General features: G+C 45.2%; 1 protein-coding gene across 2 annotated transcripts in view; it reads right to left on the bottom strand.

Moving 5' to 3' along the window:
* The window catches only part of IGSF21 (immunoglobin superfamily member 21), an 826,399-nt gene that overhangs the window by 496,731 nt on the left and 309,130 nt on the right, over window positions 1-20,538 (bottom strand). For both annotated transcript variants that reach the window (XM_068241709.1, XM_068241708.1), the window contains exon 3: window positions 4,152-4,273. In XM_068241709.1, the coding sequence (XP_068097810.1) occupies window positions 4,152-4,273 (122 nt within the window). The remainder of the gene's footprint in view (window positions 1-4,151; window positions 4,274-20,538) is intronic.

The following is a 20,538-nucleotide window of genomic DNA, read 5'->3' as shown; positions in this document are numbered from 1 at the left end:
AAGTACTTCAGGATGCATACCTTTCGGTAGCTTGTGCTCTCCTCTTTCATTTGATGCCTGAATCACTGTTCTACACCAAATAGTTTTCATTTGATTTCAATTTAAAAATCGCGGCTGCCATCTTGGCTATGTTAAAACTTCCGGGTCACCCTTGTCTTCTCTGTTAGAGAAGTGCATCACTGAATGAAGTAGGAAGAGGAAGTGACACGCATGGCCATTGCAAGAGGCTCACACAGAGGGATCATAGCACGACTTTGTTGGAGGTCGTCTGTCTTAAAGGGATGCCCATGAGAGGTGCTCGGAGTCCCTTTAACAGAAATTTAGCATTAAAATGCTGCATAAGCTCTAAGTTATTTGCATCTCGTTGACAATCCCTGGTCATATGTATAGACGGTCAGTGAGATACCACTGATTTAACTCAGCATGTAAACTCAGTTCAGATTGTACGGAGGTTGCAATTGGGCCAATCAAGTTCTGTGCATTTGGATTGTGACAATTTCAATCTGCATACAGTTTGTGTTGAACTTGCTGGAATTCTTAGCACGTCATTGCCTGGACTTGGTAACAGAGGACGGCTCACAGCAGTGAATCATCCGATAGCATACAAGGAGGAGGCAGACGGGATTCTGGGTATTAATATGGAAGATTTCGGGGAGCTCTGTGAAATTTGTAAAGCTGCAGCACTTCAGCGGTTTAGTGAGCGATTTTCCTCCTCACTGAGAGCTTCTTGTTCTGTACAGCTAACCACACAAATGCTCGCAAGCTCTCGGAAGCTCAGCATTATACAAAGCAATGCTTCACGCCGCTGTTCATCTATGAGACAAAGCGATTATCAGAACTTTCCTATGCGGGCAGGTGGATATCGCCCAATCTCAGGAGGTCAGCAGGTATAAGTCTGATTTCACAATGCGGCGACGCATTGCGTGGTATTAGTGTATGTGAATTTCAGGTGCTATCGAAAATCGGGCGCAGGAACAGCGCCGATAGTATAATATCGGTAAATGTATCAATACACTGCTATTTTTGTGAGTAAAATATTGGTAATTGTAACAGATATTGTACTATAACTTAACATAACCCTACTCTCACACAGAACCCGCCACTACCGATGCCTAACGCTAACCCGCCCTGGTGGTGCCTAACTCCAAGACCCCCCCTGGTGGTGCCTAAGCCTAAGACCACCCCTGGTGGTGTCTAACACTAAGATCCCCCCTTGGTGGTGCCTAACCCTAAGACCCCTACTGGTGGTGCCTAATCCTAAGACTCCCCCCCCTTGTCATGCCTAACCCTAAGAGTCTTTGGTGGTGTCTAATCCTAAAATCCCCCTTGGCGATGCCTAAAACTAAGACTCCCTGGTGGTGCCTAACCCTAAGACCCCCTGGTGGTGCCTAACCCTAAGACCCCCTGGTGGTGCCTAACCCTAAGACCCCCCCCCCCCCCCGATGGTGCCTAACCCTAAGATCCCCTTGGTGGTGCCTAACCCTGAGACCCCCCGGTGGTGCCTAACTCTAAGATCCACATTGGTGGTGCCTAACTCTATGACCCCTGTAGTGGTGCCTAACCCTAAGTCTCACCTGGAGGTGGCTAACTCTAAGATTCCACCTGGTGGTGCCTAACCCTAAGATCCCAACGTGGTGATGCCTAACCCTAAGACCCCTCAGGTGGTGCAAAAAACAATAATTACTGGGTACCGCCTGGCATCCAAATCTCCCCTTTGAAAGACCTGGCTTTTGGCACCAGCTTGCCAATATTTTCAATTAAAGTCTATGGCGGTACTCGATTTGTCCAGAAGCCAATGCAACCGAAAACCACATTTGATTTGCGGAGGTGTGCGATATAATGCAGGCAAGGAAGCAACTCCAGGTATCTACACATAACTCAATTTTCCTGTAGGATGGATTATTCAATTCAATCAATGTATCAGATTGGGAGAGAATTGATTATGTTCCATTCTGCTCAATCGATGGTCGATCATGAAGGTATTGGCTAATGTACACATGATTTTGATTGACACAGAATGTATTTTTGGTTTGAGAGCATGGATCCCCCAGGGTCCATAATAATACGACATATCAGCAAACCCTGCACTGACAGGAATTGGAATGCGCACAGGAAGAGCCAGATATTCGCAGAGGTTCCGATCATCCAGCGAGAATAGTGATGATCTAAATCAGCTAATCACAATTACTTAAAATTGTGTGTGCATTTTCACAACTACGCCCTTACATAATTATGGTTTGTAAATTCAATTGACTGTGTATAATTTTGGGTAATTTTTGCTTAATTTTGTGCCAACTTTAGCGGTGTACAGCAAAGCCTCCTTACATGCCATGGTCACCAAAATTGCTACATATCTTAGGGAGAATAGTGGATACAAGGGGAAATTGAATAAAAAAAACAAAAACAAAAAAAACTTTGTAGTTTTTGAGGAAAATCGATTTTAAAAATGCAAAGAAAAAATGTTTTTTAAACTATTGTATATACTCGCATATAAGCCGACCCGCCTATAAGCCGAGGTACCCACTTTTCACACAGAAATCAGGAAAAAGTGATTGACTCATGTATAAGCCCCCTACCCAGTACAGCCCCCTCCATAGTAGCCTGATGCGCCCCGGTGCAAGTCAGCCCCTTTCCCTATAGCCAGATGTGCCCCAGGATCATACAGCTGTGTCTCGACACCACTAGATGGTGTCATAGATAGGAGACAGCGATTGCCACACAGGAAGAATCCTTGATCATTGGACCACTGACACAGGTAGTCTTGAGCAGCGCTCTCTGCACACTATGTTGCAGGGGATGGGGGGCACAGATCTTGAGCAGCGCTCTCTGCACACTATGTTGCAGGGGATGGGGGGCACAGACACAGCAGGAAGCCAACTGGCAAGAGCAGGATCACTAGTGCACAATTCTTATGCTACTCTGCCAGTAACAAAACCTGCTCCACCATCCATTCTGCTCCACTGACTCGCATATAAACCGAGGGGGTAACTTTTCAGCACATTTTTTGTGCTGAAAAAATTAGGCTTATATGTGAGTATGTACAGTAATTTGTCTATGTTTACAAACCATTTTCCCTTTGCATATTTAAAATTGAATTTCTCAAAAACTACAAGATCTTTTTTGAAATCACTTTTTTTTTTTTTTTTTTTTACTTGTACCCACAATTCTTCTGTTCTCAGCACCGCCAGTAGTATTTCAAAAGCTCTTTATTGCTTTAAAAGCAGCATGATGTAGTTGCTGTAACAGTGACAGCCCCGCTGTTTCGGTCACCCAGACCTTTTTCAAGCTGTTCAGTTGCACATCAAACTGACATCTAGAATCATTCTCTTTATATAGGCAATGTTACAACCGTCAGCCAATCTGTTCTTCTTAACGTATGAAGCAATTTTGGCATTTATGGCAATAGCTTGCATGGGGGCGTTTCTAATTAACCACTAAAGGCGGCACAAATTAAAGGATACCCTAAGTGACATGTGACATGATGAGATAGACATGTGTATGTACAGTGCACTGCACTGTGTTCCTTTTTTCTTTCTCTGCCTGAAAGTGTTCAATATCAGGTATGTAAGTGGCTGACTCAGTCCTGACTCAGACAGGAAGTGACTACAGTGTGACCCTCACTGATAAGAAATTCCAACTATAAAACACTTTCCTAGCAGAAAATGGCTTCTGAGAGCAGGAAAGAGATAAAAAGGGGAATTTCTTATCAGTGAGGGTCACACTGTAGTCACTTCCTGTCTGAGTCAGGACTGAGTCAGCCACTTACATACTTGATATTTAACTCTTTCAGGCAGAGAAAGAAAAAAATGAACACAGCATAGTTATTTGTGTGCTAGGCACTGTACATACACATGCCTATCTCGTCATGTCACATGTCACTTCGGGTATCCTTTAAGGCAAAAATTATGTGAAATTACAAATGATTACAATTACAGATGAAATTAATTAGGATTTTCACAAAATTTCACGTTACGATTTTGCATCATAATTGTGAATTTTCATGCAAAATTACCGCTAGGTGAAACTTGTACTCCTCACTAGTCAAGAAGAAAGAAAACCACAAACTACGACAAAATCTTCCAACACAGGTCCCCCTGCAAGAGAGCTCTGAACAAGACAGGGGATTGTGGGTAAAAGAGGGCGACACTTACCGCACGGTGGACTGGTAGAGCAGGTCTTCTCTCTTGCGGTAATTTTCCATATGGGAGAAGTTGGTAGAAAACATGGCATCGAACGTGAAGATTTTCTGTTTGATGGTTCCCCCGTCTGTCACCTGAAAAGAGAAAAAACAGACACGTCAGAAGAAACACGGCACAAACACGCCATTCCCATCGCCAGAGGAGACAGGCACGTCAGAGGCTACACGGCTGCAACACGCCATTCCTGTCAGCTGACAATTAACACGCTGTCAAGCATGCTCCTCTGCGAGTGACGATAAGCATGCAGGGAGATGTCACATGTCAGATATGTCACATGACAAAAAAAAGTATATGCCATATTTCATCTTTAGTTGAGCATGTAGCAGAACATTATCCATCTGTAGCGAATGGATGTGATCGCTAGGGTACACAGATTAGGGACCCCAGTGCTGTGCAGATGCACTGCTAGGCAACAGCATAGCGATGCATCTATACCGCGTTGGGTCCCCGAACTGTAGCGATTGCGTAAGATCGCTACTGGCGCCAACCACTAAAGGTGTCCACGGATCTTAAGGCCAAATATAAGTGACATAATGCTGGGAATACACGACTCGATTCTGAGCCATTTAGATGGCTCGATAGATAATATCCGACATGTCCGATCTCCCGCCCGATCGTTTCCACGCTCGATTCCGCATTGAGGACAATGGAAAAAGATAAGAAAAAAGAGCAAATGATAAGAGAATCGCCTGCGGAATCGAGCTGGGGATTGATCGGGTGGGAGCATCGAGCAGCAAAATCGAGACGTGTATACCCAGCACGGCACTGTATTTTTCATTACACTGTTACATTAGGGCCCATTCACAGTAGAAATCGCTAAACGCAATCGCTGAACGATTTTATGGAGTTTTTGACTGTACAGAAAGCGTTTTTTTAGCGATTTCTAGTTCAATAAGCTGTGTCTGTCTTCCATAAACAGGAAATGACATTTGCACAGGAAAAAGGGGTATTTTGTGGGTAAACTGCAAAGTTTGATGGGTAAAATTACGGGAAGAACTCTGTTGATTGTGAACAGGCCATCGCTTCCAGAGTGATTTACTAGCGCTCTTAGACTTAACATTGAAACACTAATCGCTCATAATCATGCAGAAAATGCTACAGGCAACGTGTTTGCGTTTCAGCAAATCGCTTATGCTGCGATGCTGAAATCGCTTGCAAAGCACAGAAGTGTGAATGGGCCCAAAATAAACGTTTTCTTTTTTTTAACTGCTCAACTTTTATTTTTCCTTTTTCACTTTTTGTTATTGATTGCTGCTATTGACTACGGCAGCAATCATTAACAGCACAGACAATCTGATTGGCTGGGGTGGGAACCTATAGCAGGGCTATATCCAAAAGTGATAAATGGTTACACTTTGGGTTATTTTTGTTTGTTTTGTTTTTTTTATTTTCAAACCCTCTTGACAGAATAGTGTGCAGTAAATAGGAAGGCTGGAAGGCATCTTTGTATACATCCTAAACAAGAAGACGCTGAAAATTCTCCATGAGGCGATGAACTTCTCCAAAACCTGTCAGATGTATAGGATTTTTACTGCCTACTGTAAAGCAGGCTATACATGGATTGATTATTACTGGAAATTATGATCAGACAGGATGGTAAATTTATCAGATACCTGGCAGTCCTGCTGATCTCTTTGGCTGCAGTAGTGTCTCAATCACACACCTGAGTGTGATCAGGAAGAAAAAGATAATATCCGGGCACCTTCCGTCTTATACTTTATTGCGTTGCTTGTGTCAAAAGTGGGTTACATACCAAGGGTGTGTTCACCTGTCAGGTTTGCGCTGGTGGTGGTAAGTTGGAGGTGGGGGTGTCGGGCATCAGTTGGGGCTTGCGACGGCCGTTTCGCGTCCTTACAGACGCTTGGTCACGCTGCGCTCCATTAACTGTAAGGACGCGAAACGGCCGTCGCAAGCCCTGATGTCTTTTCAAGCCCAAGCCTGCCCCCTTCTGGCTCTGCTATAATGACTCAGCTATAATGATTCCTGAGCAGAGCCAGACTGAATGCTCAGTCGGGGATTTTATCAGGGCTGATAACAAGCAGGCTGAGCAGTGAAGGATGAAACAGAGAGCAGGGTAGGTGTTTTCTCTAATGCTCCCACTGATATATATGGTAAAATACATGAGGGTGCTTCGTCTCTGGTTCACTTTAAGAGGAAGAGGGGTAGGCAAGATGGAGTAGGCGGAGTAAGGGAGTAATAGGGCATGGCTATGCTTTATCACTCCTCACTATGAAAGATGTTGTTAAGACAAAGGGGGGCGGGCAATAGAGAGAAGCAAATCACAAGTATGGCCACTAAAGCCTGAAATCATTGGCGGGCCAAATTTGATGGCGCCCTGGGCCAGATTTGGCCTGCGAGTCAGAGTTTGACACCTATGTCTTATGAGTAGGTGTACACATGTATTTTACATTTTACTGTTTTCAGGATAGTGGTCTTTTGAAAAGAAAACAAAAAGAGATAAAAAGTATAAACAATTTGGGTTCAGGTACATTTCAGTATCAAGGCCAATGTTATATTTGTTCGCAGTATTGCTGGTATAATTTGTCGGATCATCTTTCTTATTGAACATTGCCTATACAGACTATTTCACCGCCAGCATCCGCTCATTGCGCCACTCACTACGGGGCTCTACAAACACGGGGGTAAATGTCGCAGGCGAATCCGCCATAATCCGTCTTGTCTTTATAAATGGGCCCCCGATGAATTAGTCGCCATGCCGGGATCTGAGCAGGACGAGGATGCCGTCTCTGCATGCTGTTCATCTCCTCCCGCCATGCGTCCAACGCGGACCGCGTGAAACAAATCTACGGCATTAACCCCCCTGAAGAGATCGTTCTGTCTCAGTCAGAATCTCCTGCCCTTCCAACCAGAAACATTTTTTTTTGCAAATTTAATAAAATTGCAACGGTTAAAAGTACAACTCGTGCTTTGAAGTCGGTAAAAAAGGGAAATGTGTTTCCTAAAATAACATCAGATGTTCTCTAATGAGAGGCAGAATATTTACCCGAGGCCACAACTTTAGTCACTGAGCTGAAGGCAGCGCAGCGTGGCGAACGAGAAAAGGGAAAACGCGGCCAAAACAGGATTCTTTTTCTCCTCCACTTTAGATAAAGTGGATAAGAGAATCTCGTCAGGTTTTTGCTTCTTCCTGTGTCCAAAAGTTTTCCTCCCTTCACAGGAAGTGAACCACTGCCTTCCCTTTAATGGCTTCAGTTCACAGAGCCTTACCGCATTCATTAACTACTTAACAACCGCTCCACGTCAATTGACGTGGACGCGACGGCAGCCCTAGGACCCCTCAACGCCAATTGGTGTCAAGCCCTGGGGTGGGTTTTCGCAGAAGATAACGCACGCCGATGCGTGTGACATGGCTGTCCCCCTGGGATGCATGATAGCGATCAGGTCTCATAGGCTGATGGCTATGACAGCCGATCACTGTGATTGGCTGGCGGGGGGAGGGAGTCAAATAAAAATAGTAAAAAAAAAGAGCTATTTTTATTTTTTTAAAAAACTAAACATCCCAGCAGCAATCACAGCCCACCAACAGAAAGCTCTGTTAGTGGGCAGAAAAGGAAGGGGGGGATCACTTGTGTGCTGAGTTGTATGGCCCTGCAGCAAGGCCTTAAAGCTGCAGTGGCCTAAGTTGTGAAAAACAGCCTGGTCACTAGGGGGGTCTAAGCCCATGGTCCTCATTAAAGGGAACCTGAGGTGAAAATAAACTAACATAAACAATTATATTTTTCCTCCTACTCCTAAAAAATGACTTTTTTTTTTTTTAGATATCCAATGGTTTTCATTTTATACTTAAAGTGAGTATCCAAGGTCCCCCCCCCCCCCCCCAAAAAAAAAAGATCCTCTTACCTGGGGCTTCCTCCAGCCCGTGGCAGCAGTCTTCTGCCCTCGTCAGCAGCTCTCGAGGCTCCCGATCTTCTCCGCTGCTGAACCCGACCTCGCCAGGTCCGCTTCCGAGTTGGCGTCTTCTGTGCTCCACCACGCGGTCCGGCCGCTGTCACTAGGACTGTACTGCGCAGGCGCAATAGCTCTGCGCCTGCGTAGTACCATCCTAGTGACGTCGCCCGGACCACGTGACCCGCGCCGTGGAGCGCAGAAGACGCCGACCCGGAACCCGACCTGGCGAGGTCGGGTTTTGCAGCGGAGAAGACCAAGAGCCTCCAGAGCTGTGACGAGGGCAGAAGACGGTTGCCATGGGCTGGAGGAAGCCCCAGGTAAGCGGATCTTTTTTGGGGGGGGACCTTGGATGTTTCCTTTAAGACCTTACCCAGTATAAGTATGATGCTCCTAATAAAGGGATACCCTATGCAGTATCAGTATAGTGGTTATGATAAAGGGAGACTCTATTGAGTATTAGTATAGTGTCCCTACCCTTTGTTCGCATAGTGCTCTGAATGAAAGGGGGCTGCCCAGTATACTGTAAGTATGGTGCACTAGCTAAAGTCTCCAGAGAGTATATTAAGCACCCTCATCTTGTGTAGTTCTGCAGGATGTTGCACTAAGTATAATATGGTATTGCAGAAAACACAAATAGCAAAAATGCCACTAATCAAAGACTAGCAAAAAGGCAAAGTAGGACGCACCAATTTAAAAAAGTGGTGTGCCACGACTCAGTGTCTCCTGGGGCCAGCAAAGTACAAAGTAAAGATAGGTCGGCACCACCAAGGAGTATTATACCTCTTTTATTGTAGCATAGGTAGCAGTTACCTACCCATGCTACAATAAAAGAGCTATAATACTCCTTGGTGGTGCTGACCCATCTTTACTTTGTAGTAATCAAACACTGACGGCTGATCTCTAATCAGTGGCAGCCTATTACGTGTCCCAGAGTTACAGAAAGGTCAATAGTTCATGTATTTTATCTCTCCCCTGAGCTCAGAAGTCACATTCTGCCAGGAAACCTTTTATGGCTGTAATTTGCTTATCAGTGATGTTTACCATATTCCTCAAGAGGCACCAACAAGACAGAAGATGTCACTTCCATGCCTAAAAATTAACTATTTCAGGCAGCAAAATAAAATAAAACACAGCCTGGTTATTAATATGCATGGTACTGTGCATACACATGTTTATCTCATCATGTCACATATCGCCTCGGGTACACTCTAAAGCAGAACACAGAGGATTTTACCGAACATTTTGCCAAGTGTCAAGTCACCAAGGCCACAATTCACTAAGGGCAGTTGATGTGTGAAGTCACGTCCGCTCAATAACCACCCAGCAGGGTCAGAGTAGGAACGAGGCAACTCAAACTCGAACAGCCGATCTCCAAGTGATGTTCTGCTCAATGATCCAGCAATGATCTTTATTGAAGCAGTAAAACACAGCACAACACGTCTGCTAACATGTTTCTATAATTGCTTGATCATTTAGCGGAACATCACTTACTTGGATATCACTAAGAGCAGTTTACTAAAATAATTTAGGTTGGTAAAATACAGCATTAGGTATTTTACACTCTTTTTTCCCAACTTCACTAAGATTTCCCGCATGTGGTAGAAGTTCAGTAATATACCGAAAAAACATGAATATATAAAGTCAGCGCAGGTCTATAGTAATACAGCTTTCATCATTTTTTGGTATACAGGATCTTCGAACAAAAGGGTAAAGAAGCAAGGCTTACCAGATTCCAACAACCCACATTATAAGGTTGTAAACAAGTTTGATAGGTGGTCCGCAGAACTTTCAAATGGTGTCGTTTCACCAGCGATGTTGCACACTACAGATTCCTCCGGAATATAGTAGATATCCTGAGGTCGCAGAGACTCGCCAAAGAGGAGTCCAGTAGGATAGTGACATGAAAGAGATGTACGGCACATCTAAGTGTAAACCGTCTTTATTACATAACAAGTAAAACAATTAAAAACAAGGATAAAGGAAAACTCACATACGGGGCCCGTGCACTGGGAACCCCGAAAAAGTAGCGCGCATAAAATGGTCAATAGAAGACCTCAAATAAAATGGTGCCGCCTGTCGCCTTCCCTAATATACCGAAAAAACATGCTTCAATTCACTAAGCCCTGCCCGGTAAGTCTCACCAGCTGTGGAGCAGGTCAGGCAGGAAGCGGTGAGTCTTCCCACAAGTGGTGTGTATGAGTCAGGTGCAGTGCATTCTCAGCATTCCTTTAGATGTGCATGCAGCCACTAGAGGGAGCTCTCCTGTGTACCAGTATATAGATATGTACATCTAAAGGGATACAAAAAAAGACTTCTTAAGTGTCTTTTTCTCCTGCTTTGCTGTTCTGAAGTCCCGCCCTCCAGAGTATTGGATCAAATGGGGTGAGAAGCAGGGCTGTGCAGCTCTCACTTTTGGCTGTCTGATACATCTGCCAATGTAACCGTCTGGAGATTGTGAGTTACTGACTAGTCAAAGCTGGACATAAATACATGATTTACCGAATGATTTTATCTTTGTGAATTGCAATTTCTTAACATTTCTTGAAGGTATTTACCACACAAGTCGGTCAGTTACCTCACTAGTTGGTGTTTTTACTTTATAGTGAGGCCCAGACCACACTAGGTCCGGAAACGTATCCGTGGCTCCGTTTTTCATCCCTGATTAAAAACGGAGTAACAGATACTAATGTTAAAAATAGCAGCCGTCCTCCCCCAAGAAAAAAACGGATCCGCCTGCAGGGACCCGTTTTCAAAATCTGAACGGAAGGTCCGGATCTGCTGCGTTTTCACGCAATTGATCTGAACCCGGGTACACTGAGGGGTAGTGGCAGGCAATGGGAAAACGTATTTCCCTCTATACAGGCAAATTTTGACACAGAAATGGATCCGTTTCTGTGTCACAGCCTGGGGGGTGGGAGAGGGGGCAGCCATGCTGGAGGGTGATAGCAGGCAGGTCGGGGGTGGCAGCAGTCGGCGGAGATGCCCCCCCTCCCTCACCTAGGTCCCCCGTCCCCGCTACCCCTCCAGATAGTTTCAATAATTTAAAAAGAGTTTAAAGTCAATATAATGTAGCAGGCGGCGAGCGGGGAACTTACTTCCTTGCATCCCACCGCTTCCTGTAAGTCCGTCCTCTGATGTTCATTGGACGCCATTACAGGAAGTGACACGGTGAGCAGTGGAGGACAAGGAAGTAAGTTCCCCGCTCGTCGCCTGCTACATTATATTGATTTTAAATGATTGAAACTAGCTGGAGGGGGAGCAGGGAAGGGGAGACCCTGGTGAGGGACAGGGGGGGGGGGGGGCGACCCCCCTCCCCACCGCTGTGCCCCCTTCCTGCCTGCTCTCCCCTCCAACATGGGGCCTTATGCTGGGTACACACTATGAGATTTTATGGCCAATTTACTGTCAGATCGATTCTTTCCAACATGTCCGATTTGCTTTCCGATCGATTACCGAGCATTTTCCGATCGATTTCCTATTAACGTTAATGGAAATGCATCTGAAAATACTCGTAAATCGATCGGAAAGCAAAGTGGACATGTTGGAAATAATCGATCTGACAGTAAAAAGGCCATAAAATCTCATAGTGTGTACTCAGCATTAAAGGCTGCTACTGCATGGAAAACTGAAATGACTTGTGAGGTAAATTAATGACTTCTGAGGTAAATATCTCAACAAAAGTCTGTTCACAAAGATTAGAGCATGCGGTAAAACAAGTGAGATGTTCAGTATTTTATCATGCAGCTGAGAAGGAAGGAGGAGACCCTGTGAAGAAAGCTCACAGATGTGCTGCATGAAGAGGAGTTCCATAGTTGATAAGCGACTCCTGTAGGTGTGGTGATGAACATCTTATCATGATCTAAGGCTAACAGAGAGTGTCAGTGGTGCGCCTAAATTAATCAGCAGCTCACCTAAATGGGGTAGCCCAAAAACCCCTAGTGCATAAGTAAATTTTAAAACGATTATTAGGCAGCGCTAAATATAAAATATAAATTTAATCACAATCACTGATTAATCAGATTACAGTAGATCAGTTCAATGGGCATAGCCACTAATAAATATAAATACAGATATCATAATCATCCACGCACCAATCATCTCAAACATCTACTGCAGTAGAAAAAAATGGGTCGATAAGTGCACTAAAAATAATACAAAATGATAAAAAATGAAAAATTAAAAATGCAAAGGATATGTCCTTGTTTAAATATAGCAGCATAGAAATAGATCAGTTCAAAGTCAACAAGCAATCTGAAGTAATTATCTTCAGTATGTATAGCGTAACAGATCCTTGCAGATTCCGCAAGTTGATATAAATAACTTTGATGGAGGATTTCCCACTCACCAACAGTGTAAGGAAGCAATGTGTGAAAACAAATGTCCGCAATGAAGAGTGAGCTAATACTCACGATCCCCTGCATGAATGGAGTAAGATTCCTGAAGCCGCTCAATCCAGTGTGTCCCGGCCGGTGACTAACACTGGAGAGTCTGTGACCCACTAAAGATGACTAAACAGCGGTGTCGGGCTGGTATGTCCGGCTCCAGTGCGGGTAGTGTGGCGTCCCTATGGACGGGGACGCCACACTACCCGCACTGGAGCCGGACATACCAGCCCGACACCGCTGTTTAGTCATCTTTAGTGGGTCACAGACTCTCCAGTGTTAGTCACCGGCCGGGACACACTGGATTGAGCGGCTTCAGGAATCTTACTCCATTCATGCAGGGGATCGTGAGTATTAGCTCACTCTTCATTGCGGACATTTGTTTTCACACATTGCTTCCTTACACTGTTGGTGAGTGGGAAATCCTCCATCAAAGTTATTTATATCAACTTGCGGAATCTGCAAGGATCTGTTACGCTATACATACTGAAGATAATTACTTCAGATTGCTTGTTGACTTTGAACTGATCTATTTCTATGCTGCTATATTTAAACAAGGACATATCCTTTGCATTTTTAATTTTTCATTTTTTATCATTTTTTATTATTTTTAGTGCACTTATCGACCCATTTTTTTCTACTGCAGTAGATGTTTGAGATGATTGGTGCGTGGATGATTATGATATCTGTATTTATATTTATTAGTGGCTATGCCCATTGAACTGATCTACTGTAATCTGATTAATCAGTGATTGTGATTAAATTTATATTTTATATTTAGCGCTGCCTAATAATCGTTTTAAAATGATCTAAGGCTACCAGCAGTGAGATGGAAGACATTTCAAACTCTGCAGAGGGCCACCTGCTGGTGGAGAGGTGTAAGTAAAAAAGAATTAGAGCCCATGATACCACCCTAAGGTCAGGTAACTGTCAGGACCTAGGTGCTGACATCACACTGTGGGAGGGGTTTCACCACAGTATCAGCCATACAGACCCCCAGATGATCCATGTGAGAAAAGGTAAAGATTTCTCATGGGAAACGGGGTATCAGCTACTGATTGGCATGAAGTTCAATCCTTGGTTACAGTTCCTCTTTTGTGATTTAGTGATTCTAGAACAGAAAAAAGGGTCTTTTCGAATAGAGCCTTTTTTTCTTTGGTGGCACCGGGATAAGCGTGAGACTTTGCTGAAGGAAAGATTTGGAGGGAGTTCCCCTTTAGTGGCATGACCCAAACACTCTGGCATGCCACCAAGAAACATCACCAGGCTAGGACTCCTGAAATCCAGATACCTTCCTATTACTGAAACTCCACACGTCAATCTTCTCTAACTCGAGGCCAGAAGACGAGGGGAACCTGGCACCGTGGGGCCGCATTTTATCTACTAACATCAAGGATCTACAAGTCTTCAGTACCTTCTTGTTTTCATTACTCTGCCCAGGACCGGCACTGGGGAAGCACGCGCTCCATCGTGTCAGGATAGAGATTTCATTAGAGGACGATCAGGAGCAGAGAAATATCATTACATCCAGCGCTCGAGTAAGTCGACGCGGCACAGAGCGGCCATATTAGGGCTGAATAATGTGCTGTGGAACAGGACGGGCTCCACGCTACGGAGGAACATTACTGGCATGATGAACGTTCTACTGAGAGATCCACACCGGTGTTACTGGCCTCCTACAACAAATGTTCTTGTCCAGCGCGCTGATTGGAAAGACAGCATGGATCATGTCGCTGGAAGGCGCAGAGCCGCAGAGAAGAGTGCGCGGACGGAGACGGCGAGCACGGCGGGAGAGGAATTCTACAATTTTGCGAGAATTTTTCAGGCGTTAATACATCAGGTTCTGTTCCAAAAACATAAGCAGTAAGGCCTGCGCAGAGAAGATGTGGGTTCTCTCATTGCCATATACAGGATCTTCTCAAAAAATTAGCATATTGTGATAAAGTTCATTATTTTCTGTAATGTAATGATCTACATTAGACTTTAATATATTTTAGATTCAAATACACACAACTGAAGTAGTTCAAGCCTTTTATTGTTTTAATATTGATGATGATTTTGGCATACAGCTCATGAAAACCCAAAATTCCTATCTCAAAAAATTAGCATATTTCATCCGACCAATAAAAGAAAAGTGTTTTTAAAACAAAAAAAGTCAACCTTCAAATAATTATGTTCAGTTATGCACTCAATACTTGGTCGGGAATCCTTTAGCAGAAATGACTGCTTCAATGCGGCGTGGCATGGAGGCAATCAGCCTGTGGCACTGCTCAGGTGTTATGGAGGCCCAGGATGCTTCGATAGCAGCCTTAAGCTCATCCAGAGTGTTAGGTCTTGCGTCTCTCAACTTTCTCTTCACAATATCCCACAGATTCTCTACAGGGTTCAGGTCAGGAGAGTTGGCAGGCCAATTGAGCACAGCAGGGGCGTCGCTAGCCCTATTTTGGGGTGGCACGTGCCCCCAATCTGTCCTGGGGTGCCACGGATCTCAGCGGCTCCCTCCAGCCGCCGCCGCCGCCGTGTCACTCAGACCTCAGGATCAGGCGGCGAGCCGGCGACCAATCGTGCGGGCGCTAGGACCCAGCGCCCGCACTGATATGCGGAAGTGACATCACTTCCGCATTTCGAGCGGGTGCGTCCGGCGCCCGCTGGTACTGGTCGGGTCGCCGCTGATCCTGAGGTCTGCTGCAAGGTGAGCGGCGGCTAGAGGGGGGGCCTCCCTGTCACTTACTCACTCCCTAAAGGGGCTCCCTGGCACTCACTCCCTAAAGGGGCTCCCTGGCACTCACTCACTGCCTAAAGGGGCTCCCTGGCACTCACTCACTGCCTAAAGGGGCTCCCTGGCACTCACTCACTGCCTAAAGGGGCTCCCTGGCACTCACTCACTGCCTAAAGGGGCTCCCTGTCACTCACTCACTGCCTAAAGGGGCTCCCTGTCACTCACTCACTGCCTAAAGGGGCTCCCTGTCACTCACTCACTACCTAAAGGGACTCCCTGGCACTCACTCACTACCTAAAGGGGCTCCCTGTCACTCACTATCGGGGTCCCTGTCACTCACTACCTAACTGGAGGCGCCTGTCACTCACTAGCTAACCTGGGGGTCCCTGTCACTCACTGCCTAACTTGGGGGCTACCATATTAAGGGGGCATTCTGCCTATTTATGTGAAATGCTGTCTATTTATGTGCCTCATGACTGCTGAATTTGTCTTGTTGGGAGCATTATGATTTGTTGGGGGCCTCAAGATTGCTGAATTTGTCTTGTTGGGGGCCTCATGATTTGTTGGGGGCCTCATGATTGCTGCATTTGTCTTGTTGGGGGCCTCATGATTTGTTGGAGGCCTCATGATTGCTGAATCTGTCTTGTTGGGGGCCTCATGATTTGTTGGGGGCCTCATGATTGCTGAATTTGTCTTGTTGGGGGTCACATGATTGCTAACTGCGAGACTATGGGAAAAGCTGAATCCTTATCATATGAGACAATAGAATTAAACTTACTTTTTTAGCTTTTTAAAACAGAAAATAAAACTTGGAGGTTCTAAAAAAATTGAATACATTTTTCAGGAGTAGGATGGATGAAATTGTTTATCTTCACAGTTTATTTTCAACTTGGATTTTCCATAATGTTCATGTATTAGTTAAAACGTTTGTACAGTATTTAGTTTATTGCTGTTGCCACTTTGCGATAGATAAGTGACTTTTGGGTTGCAGTTTGGGCACTCGGCCTCCAAAAGGTTCGCCACCACTGTCCTAATCTGATGTCCCACCATTGCTAGGTTCATGTAAATTTGTCTCCACCCGTTACCACACCTATATTCTGGTCCATGGCCCACCCATTTTTCGGTGCGGCGCGATAAGCACGCCGCACAACCTGATCCTTATATTTTTGGCACGCTAGCTGCAGTGTGCTGAATTCTGCTGCCTACAGTATGTACAGTATACGCTGTTCTCTAGTGCCTGCACTGTGTGCTGATTTACCTCCAGTGTGTACAGTGTAAGGTGTTACTCTGTACCTTTACTGATTGTAAACCAGCTATATTGTATGCTGATCCCTGCTACTTTCAGTATGTACAGTATTAGCTGTAAAGCCTGGTACACACATACAATTTTGATTAGCCAATTTTAGCTCTGTTCATAAAATTCATTGTCTGTTGGCCCACTTCACGGCGGTGGTAAAATTGGGGGTCAGTGATTGACCAATCAAAATTGTATGTGCGTATACATCTTTGATCTATGCCTATACTGATTGTAAATTATCTAAATAAAGGACAGGGGGCTCCATCCAATATTTCGATGGGCAGGCCCGTTATCTGTAGCTTACACCGCTGCTAAGTTCATGTACATTTGGCCCCACCCATGGCCACGCCCACTCACCTCATGGCCACGCCCATTTTTGCCACGGCGCACATATACCTCCCCGCCTGGTGCCCACAGGTGCCCCCGATCTCCAAGGACCCTAGAAACTCCCCTGGAGCACAGTAATACCATGGTCAGTAAAACATTTACCAGTGGTTTTGGCACTGTGAGCAGGTGCCAGGTCGTGCTGAAAAATGAAATCTTCATCTCCATAAAGCATTTCAGCAGATGGAAGCATGACGTGTTCCAAAATCTCCTAATAGCTAGCTGCATTGACCCTGCCCTTAATAAAACACAGTGGACCAACACCAGCAGCTAACATGGCACCCCAGACCATCACTGACTGTGGGTACTTGACACTGGACTTCAGGCATTTTGGCATTTCCCTCTCCCCAGTCTTCCTCCAGACTCTGGCGACTTGATTTCCGAATGACATGTAAAAGTTGCTTTCATCCGAAAAAAAAGTACTTTGGACCACTGAGCAACAGTCCAGTGCTGCTTCTCTGTAGCCCAGGTCAGGCGCTTCTGACGCTGTTTCTGGTTCAAAAGTGGGTTTGTGCTTCCATCTGCTGAAAAGCTTTATGGAGATGCAGATTTCATTTTTCAGCATGACCTGGCACCTGCTCACAGTGCCAAAACCACTGGTAAATGGGTTACTGACCATGGTATTACTGTGCTCAATTGGCCTGCCAACTCTCCTGACCTGAACCCCATAGAGAATCTGTGGGATATTGTGAAGAGAAAGTTGAGAGACGCAAGACCCAACACTCTGGATGAGCTTAAGGCCGCTATCGAAGCATCCTGGGCCTCCATAACACCTGAGCAGTGCCACAGGCTGATTGCCTCCATGCCACGCCGCATTGAAGCAGTCATTTCTGCAAAAGGATTAGTGACCAAGTATTGAGTGCATAACTGAACATAATTATTTGAAGGTTGACTTTTTTTTGTTTTAAAAACACTTTTCTTGTATTGGTCGGATGAAATATGCTAATTTTTTGAGATAGGAATTTTGGGTTTTCATGAGCTGTATGCCAAAATCATCAATATTAAAACAATAAAAGGCTTGAACTACTTCATTTGTGTGTAATGAATCTAAAATATATGAAAGTCTAATGTTTATCAGTACATTACAGAAAATAATGAACTTTATCACAGTATGCTAATTTTTTGAGAAGATCCTGTATATGTCTGCTGCCCGGTGAGGCAATAAAAGTTCTCCAAACCTTTGTGACTCAAGGAAGGAATTAAATCTAGCCAATCACAGACTTGGTTATTCAGTTTAGTAAGTGGCAGGGCCAAGCAGAGGGAGTGGCTAGAGCAGCGCCATCCTCTGTGCGCAGAACCGTGACGGCCCCTAGAGGCCCCCCCTCCCCCAAGTGCCATTCCAGGGCAGGATGAGAGAATGCAGGGCTGGTGCTTCTTTGCGCAACTCTGCTTGCAGTATAGGAGGCGGATATGGAGGTGAGCTGATGACAGCCGGGTGCACGCCAAAACTAGCCGGGTGAAGCACCGGGCTAAAAGAACCTGGGGAGAACACTGAAATTATCGATTGGTCGTCAATTGGCTGCAAAATCGATAGAAGTATGGCCACCTTAAGTGCTTCCATCCTATCTGTTAGTCAGTACTCGTCCTCCATACGGAAAGGTAAAAGACAATAGACAGAATTCATGTGCGAAATACAATGATGCAAACCTGGCGCGTCTAACGTGTAAAAACATGAAATCAAATAAAAGAGAAATCACTTTGAGGTAAACTTCACAATAACTGAGAATGTGAGGCAGGGAAAATAGGCTATAATGTGTGCGTTTCACCCGCCCTGAACTGGAATTATGGTAATGTGTGTATTCGCAGGGGGAAAAATGCCGCGTTTATTTTTATAGGCGTCTGCGAGACAATGGTTGGGATTGCAGTCCCTGACTGATGCGATGCATTCATTACGGCGGCGGCGAAGATACGACATATAGATAAAAATTGTTGTGGGGGCTGCTGGGGACTCCATGACGCCCTCCCATCATTCCTCCCTTACAGCAAGCTGAACGAGGAGACGAGCGGCGGATACGTGTAACATGTGTCGGATCAATAAGGTTTATATCGAGTCGCCCGCCGCACGCTTCTTCATCACAGAATTCTTCAGCTCACACCGGGCTTCACAAGTCTGATTTAAAGGATACCCGAAGTGACATGTGACATGATGAGATAGACATGTGTATGTACAGTGCCTAACACACAAATAACTATGCTGTGTTCCTTTTTTTCTTTCTCTGCCTGAAAGAGTTAAATATCAGGTATGTAAGGGACTGACTCAGTCCTGACTCAGACAGGAAGTGACTACAGTGTGACCCTCACTGATAAGAAATTCCCCTTTTTACCAGTTTCTTGCTCTCAGAAGCCATTTTCCGCTAGGAAAGTGTTTTATAGTTGGAATTTCTTATCAGTGAGGGTCACACTCTAGTTACTTCCTGTCTGAGTCAGGACTGAGTCAGCCAATTACATACCTGATATTTAACTCTTTCAGGCAGAGAAAGAAAAAAAGGAACACAGCATAGTTATTTGTGTGCTGGGCACTGTACATACCCATGTCTATCTCATCAGGTCACATGTCACTTTGGGTATCCTTTAAAGTAAATCTGTCATGAGAGTAAAAAAAAGGAGGCGGCCATTACTGGCCATCTACTGAAGATCTCAAGTGAAGGAGGCGGCCCAAGTCTTGAGAAAAATGAAACCAGTGAGTAAAGCAAAGGGATACAAAACAGAGAGGGGGCTGATTCACAAAGTTTTTCTGTTGAATTACATTACCTAAATTATGACCTTTTTTTATCTCTGTGAATGACTCATAACTCATGGCCCATATGCAATGCACTTCAATGTTCGACCTAGGAGATAATTTTTCACCTTTTTTAAAAATAACTTTTTCTCCTGAGTTATCTTGTAGAAGATAATTTTAATATTCTCTTTAAAATAACTTTTAAGGATTTTAAAATTGAAAAAGTACCCAGAAGTTGGTGAAAATGATTTTGAGTATTTTCTTGCTTGCTGGTGGTTTAAAGGACTTACGAGGCAAAAATGATTAAAAAGGTTAAATACCTATTGCGATTTAATATCCTTAGGGGACGCCATCCGCGCCCCTCGGTCCATTCTGCCGCATCTCTTGTATAAATCCCCGGCTCCTGTGGGGTCCTGACCCAATCCCTCGGGTCGTCTTTAGCTGCCCCAGTTAACATGGCTGCCGAGTCCTGCCGCGCCTGCGCTGTTCTCATAGCCGCAAGTGCGGCTGCGCAGCTCTGAGTCCTCCTCCAGCTCTGACCTCATTCCCGGCGGTCTCGTAGACGTAAAGCACGCGAGACCACCGGGAATTAGGTCAGAGGTGGAGGAGGACTCAGAGCTGCGAGCGGCTATGAGAACAGCGCAGGTGCGGCAGGAACCGGCGGCCATGTTAATTGGGACAGCTGAAGACGACCCGAGGGATCGGGTCGGGACCCCACAGCAGTGTTCTCCCCAGAATTTTTTTCCAGCCGGGTGGCATTAAAAAGTAGCCGAGTGGAGTGCAAGGGGTGGAATGCAGGGTCGGTGCAACTCTGCTTACAGCATAGGAGGAGGAGGAGGAAGCATGACAATGACAGCTGGGTGTTAACCAAAACTAGCCGGGTGGAGCACCCGGCTAAAAAAGCCTGGGAAGAACACTGCCACAGGGGC

Source organism: Hyperolius riggenbachi, chromosome 6 (assembly GCF_040937935.1).
Source record: "Hyperolius riggenbachi isolate aHypRig1 chromosome 6, aHypRig1.pri, whole genome shotgun sequence".
Lineage (NCBI taxonomy): Eukaryota > Metazoa > Chordata > Amphibia > Anura > Hyperoliidae > Hyperolius > Hyperolius riggenbachi.
This window is presented reverse-complemented; position numbering and strand designations above follow the sequence as displayed.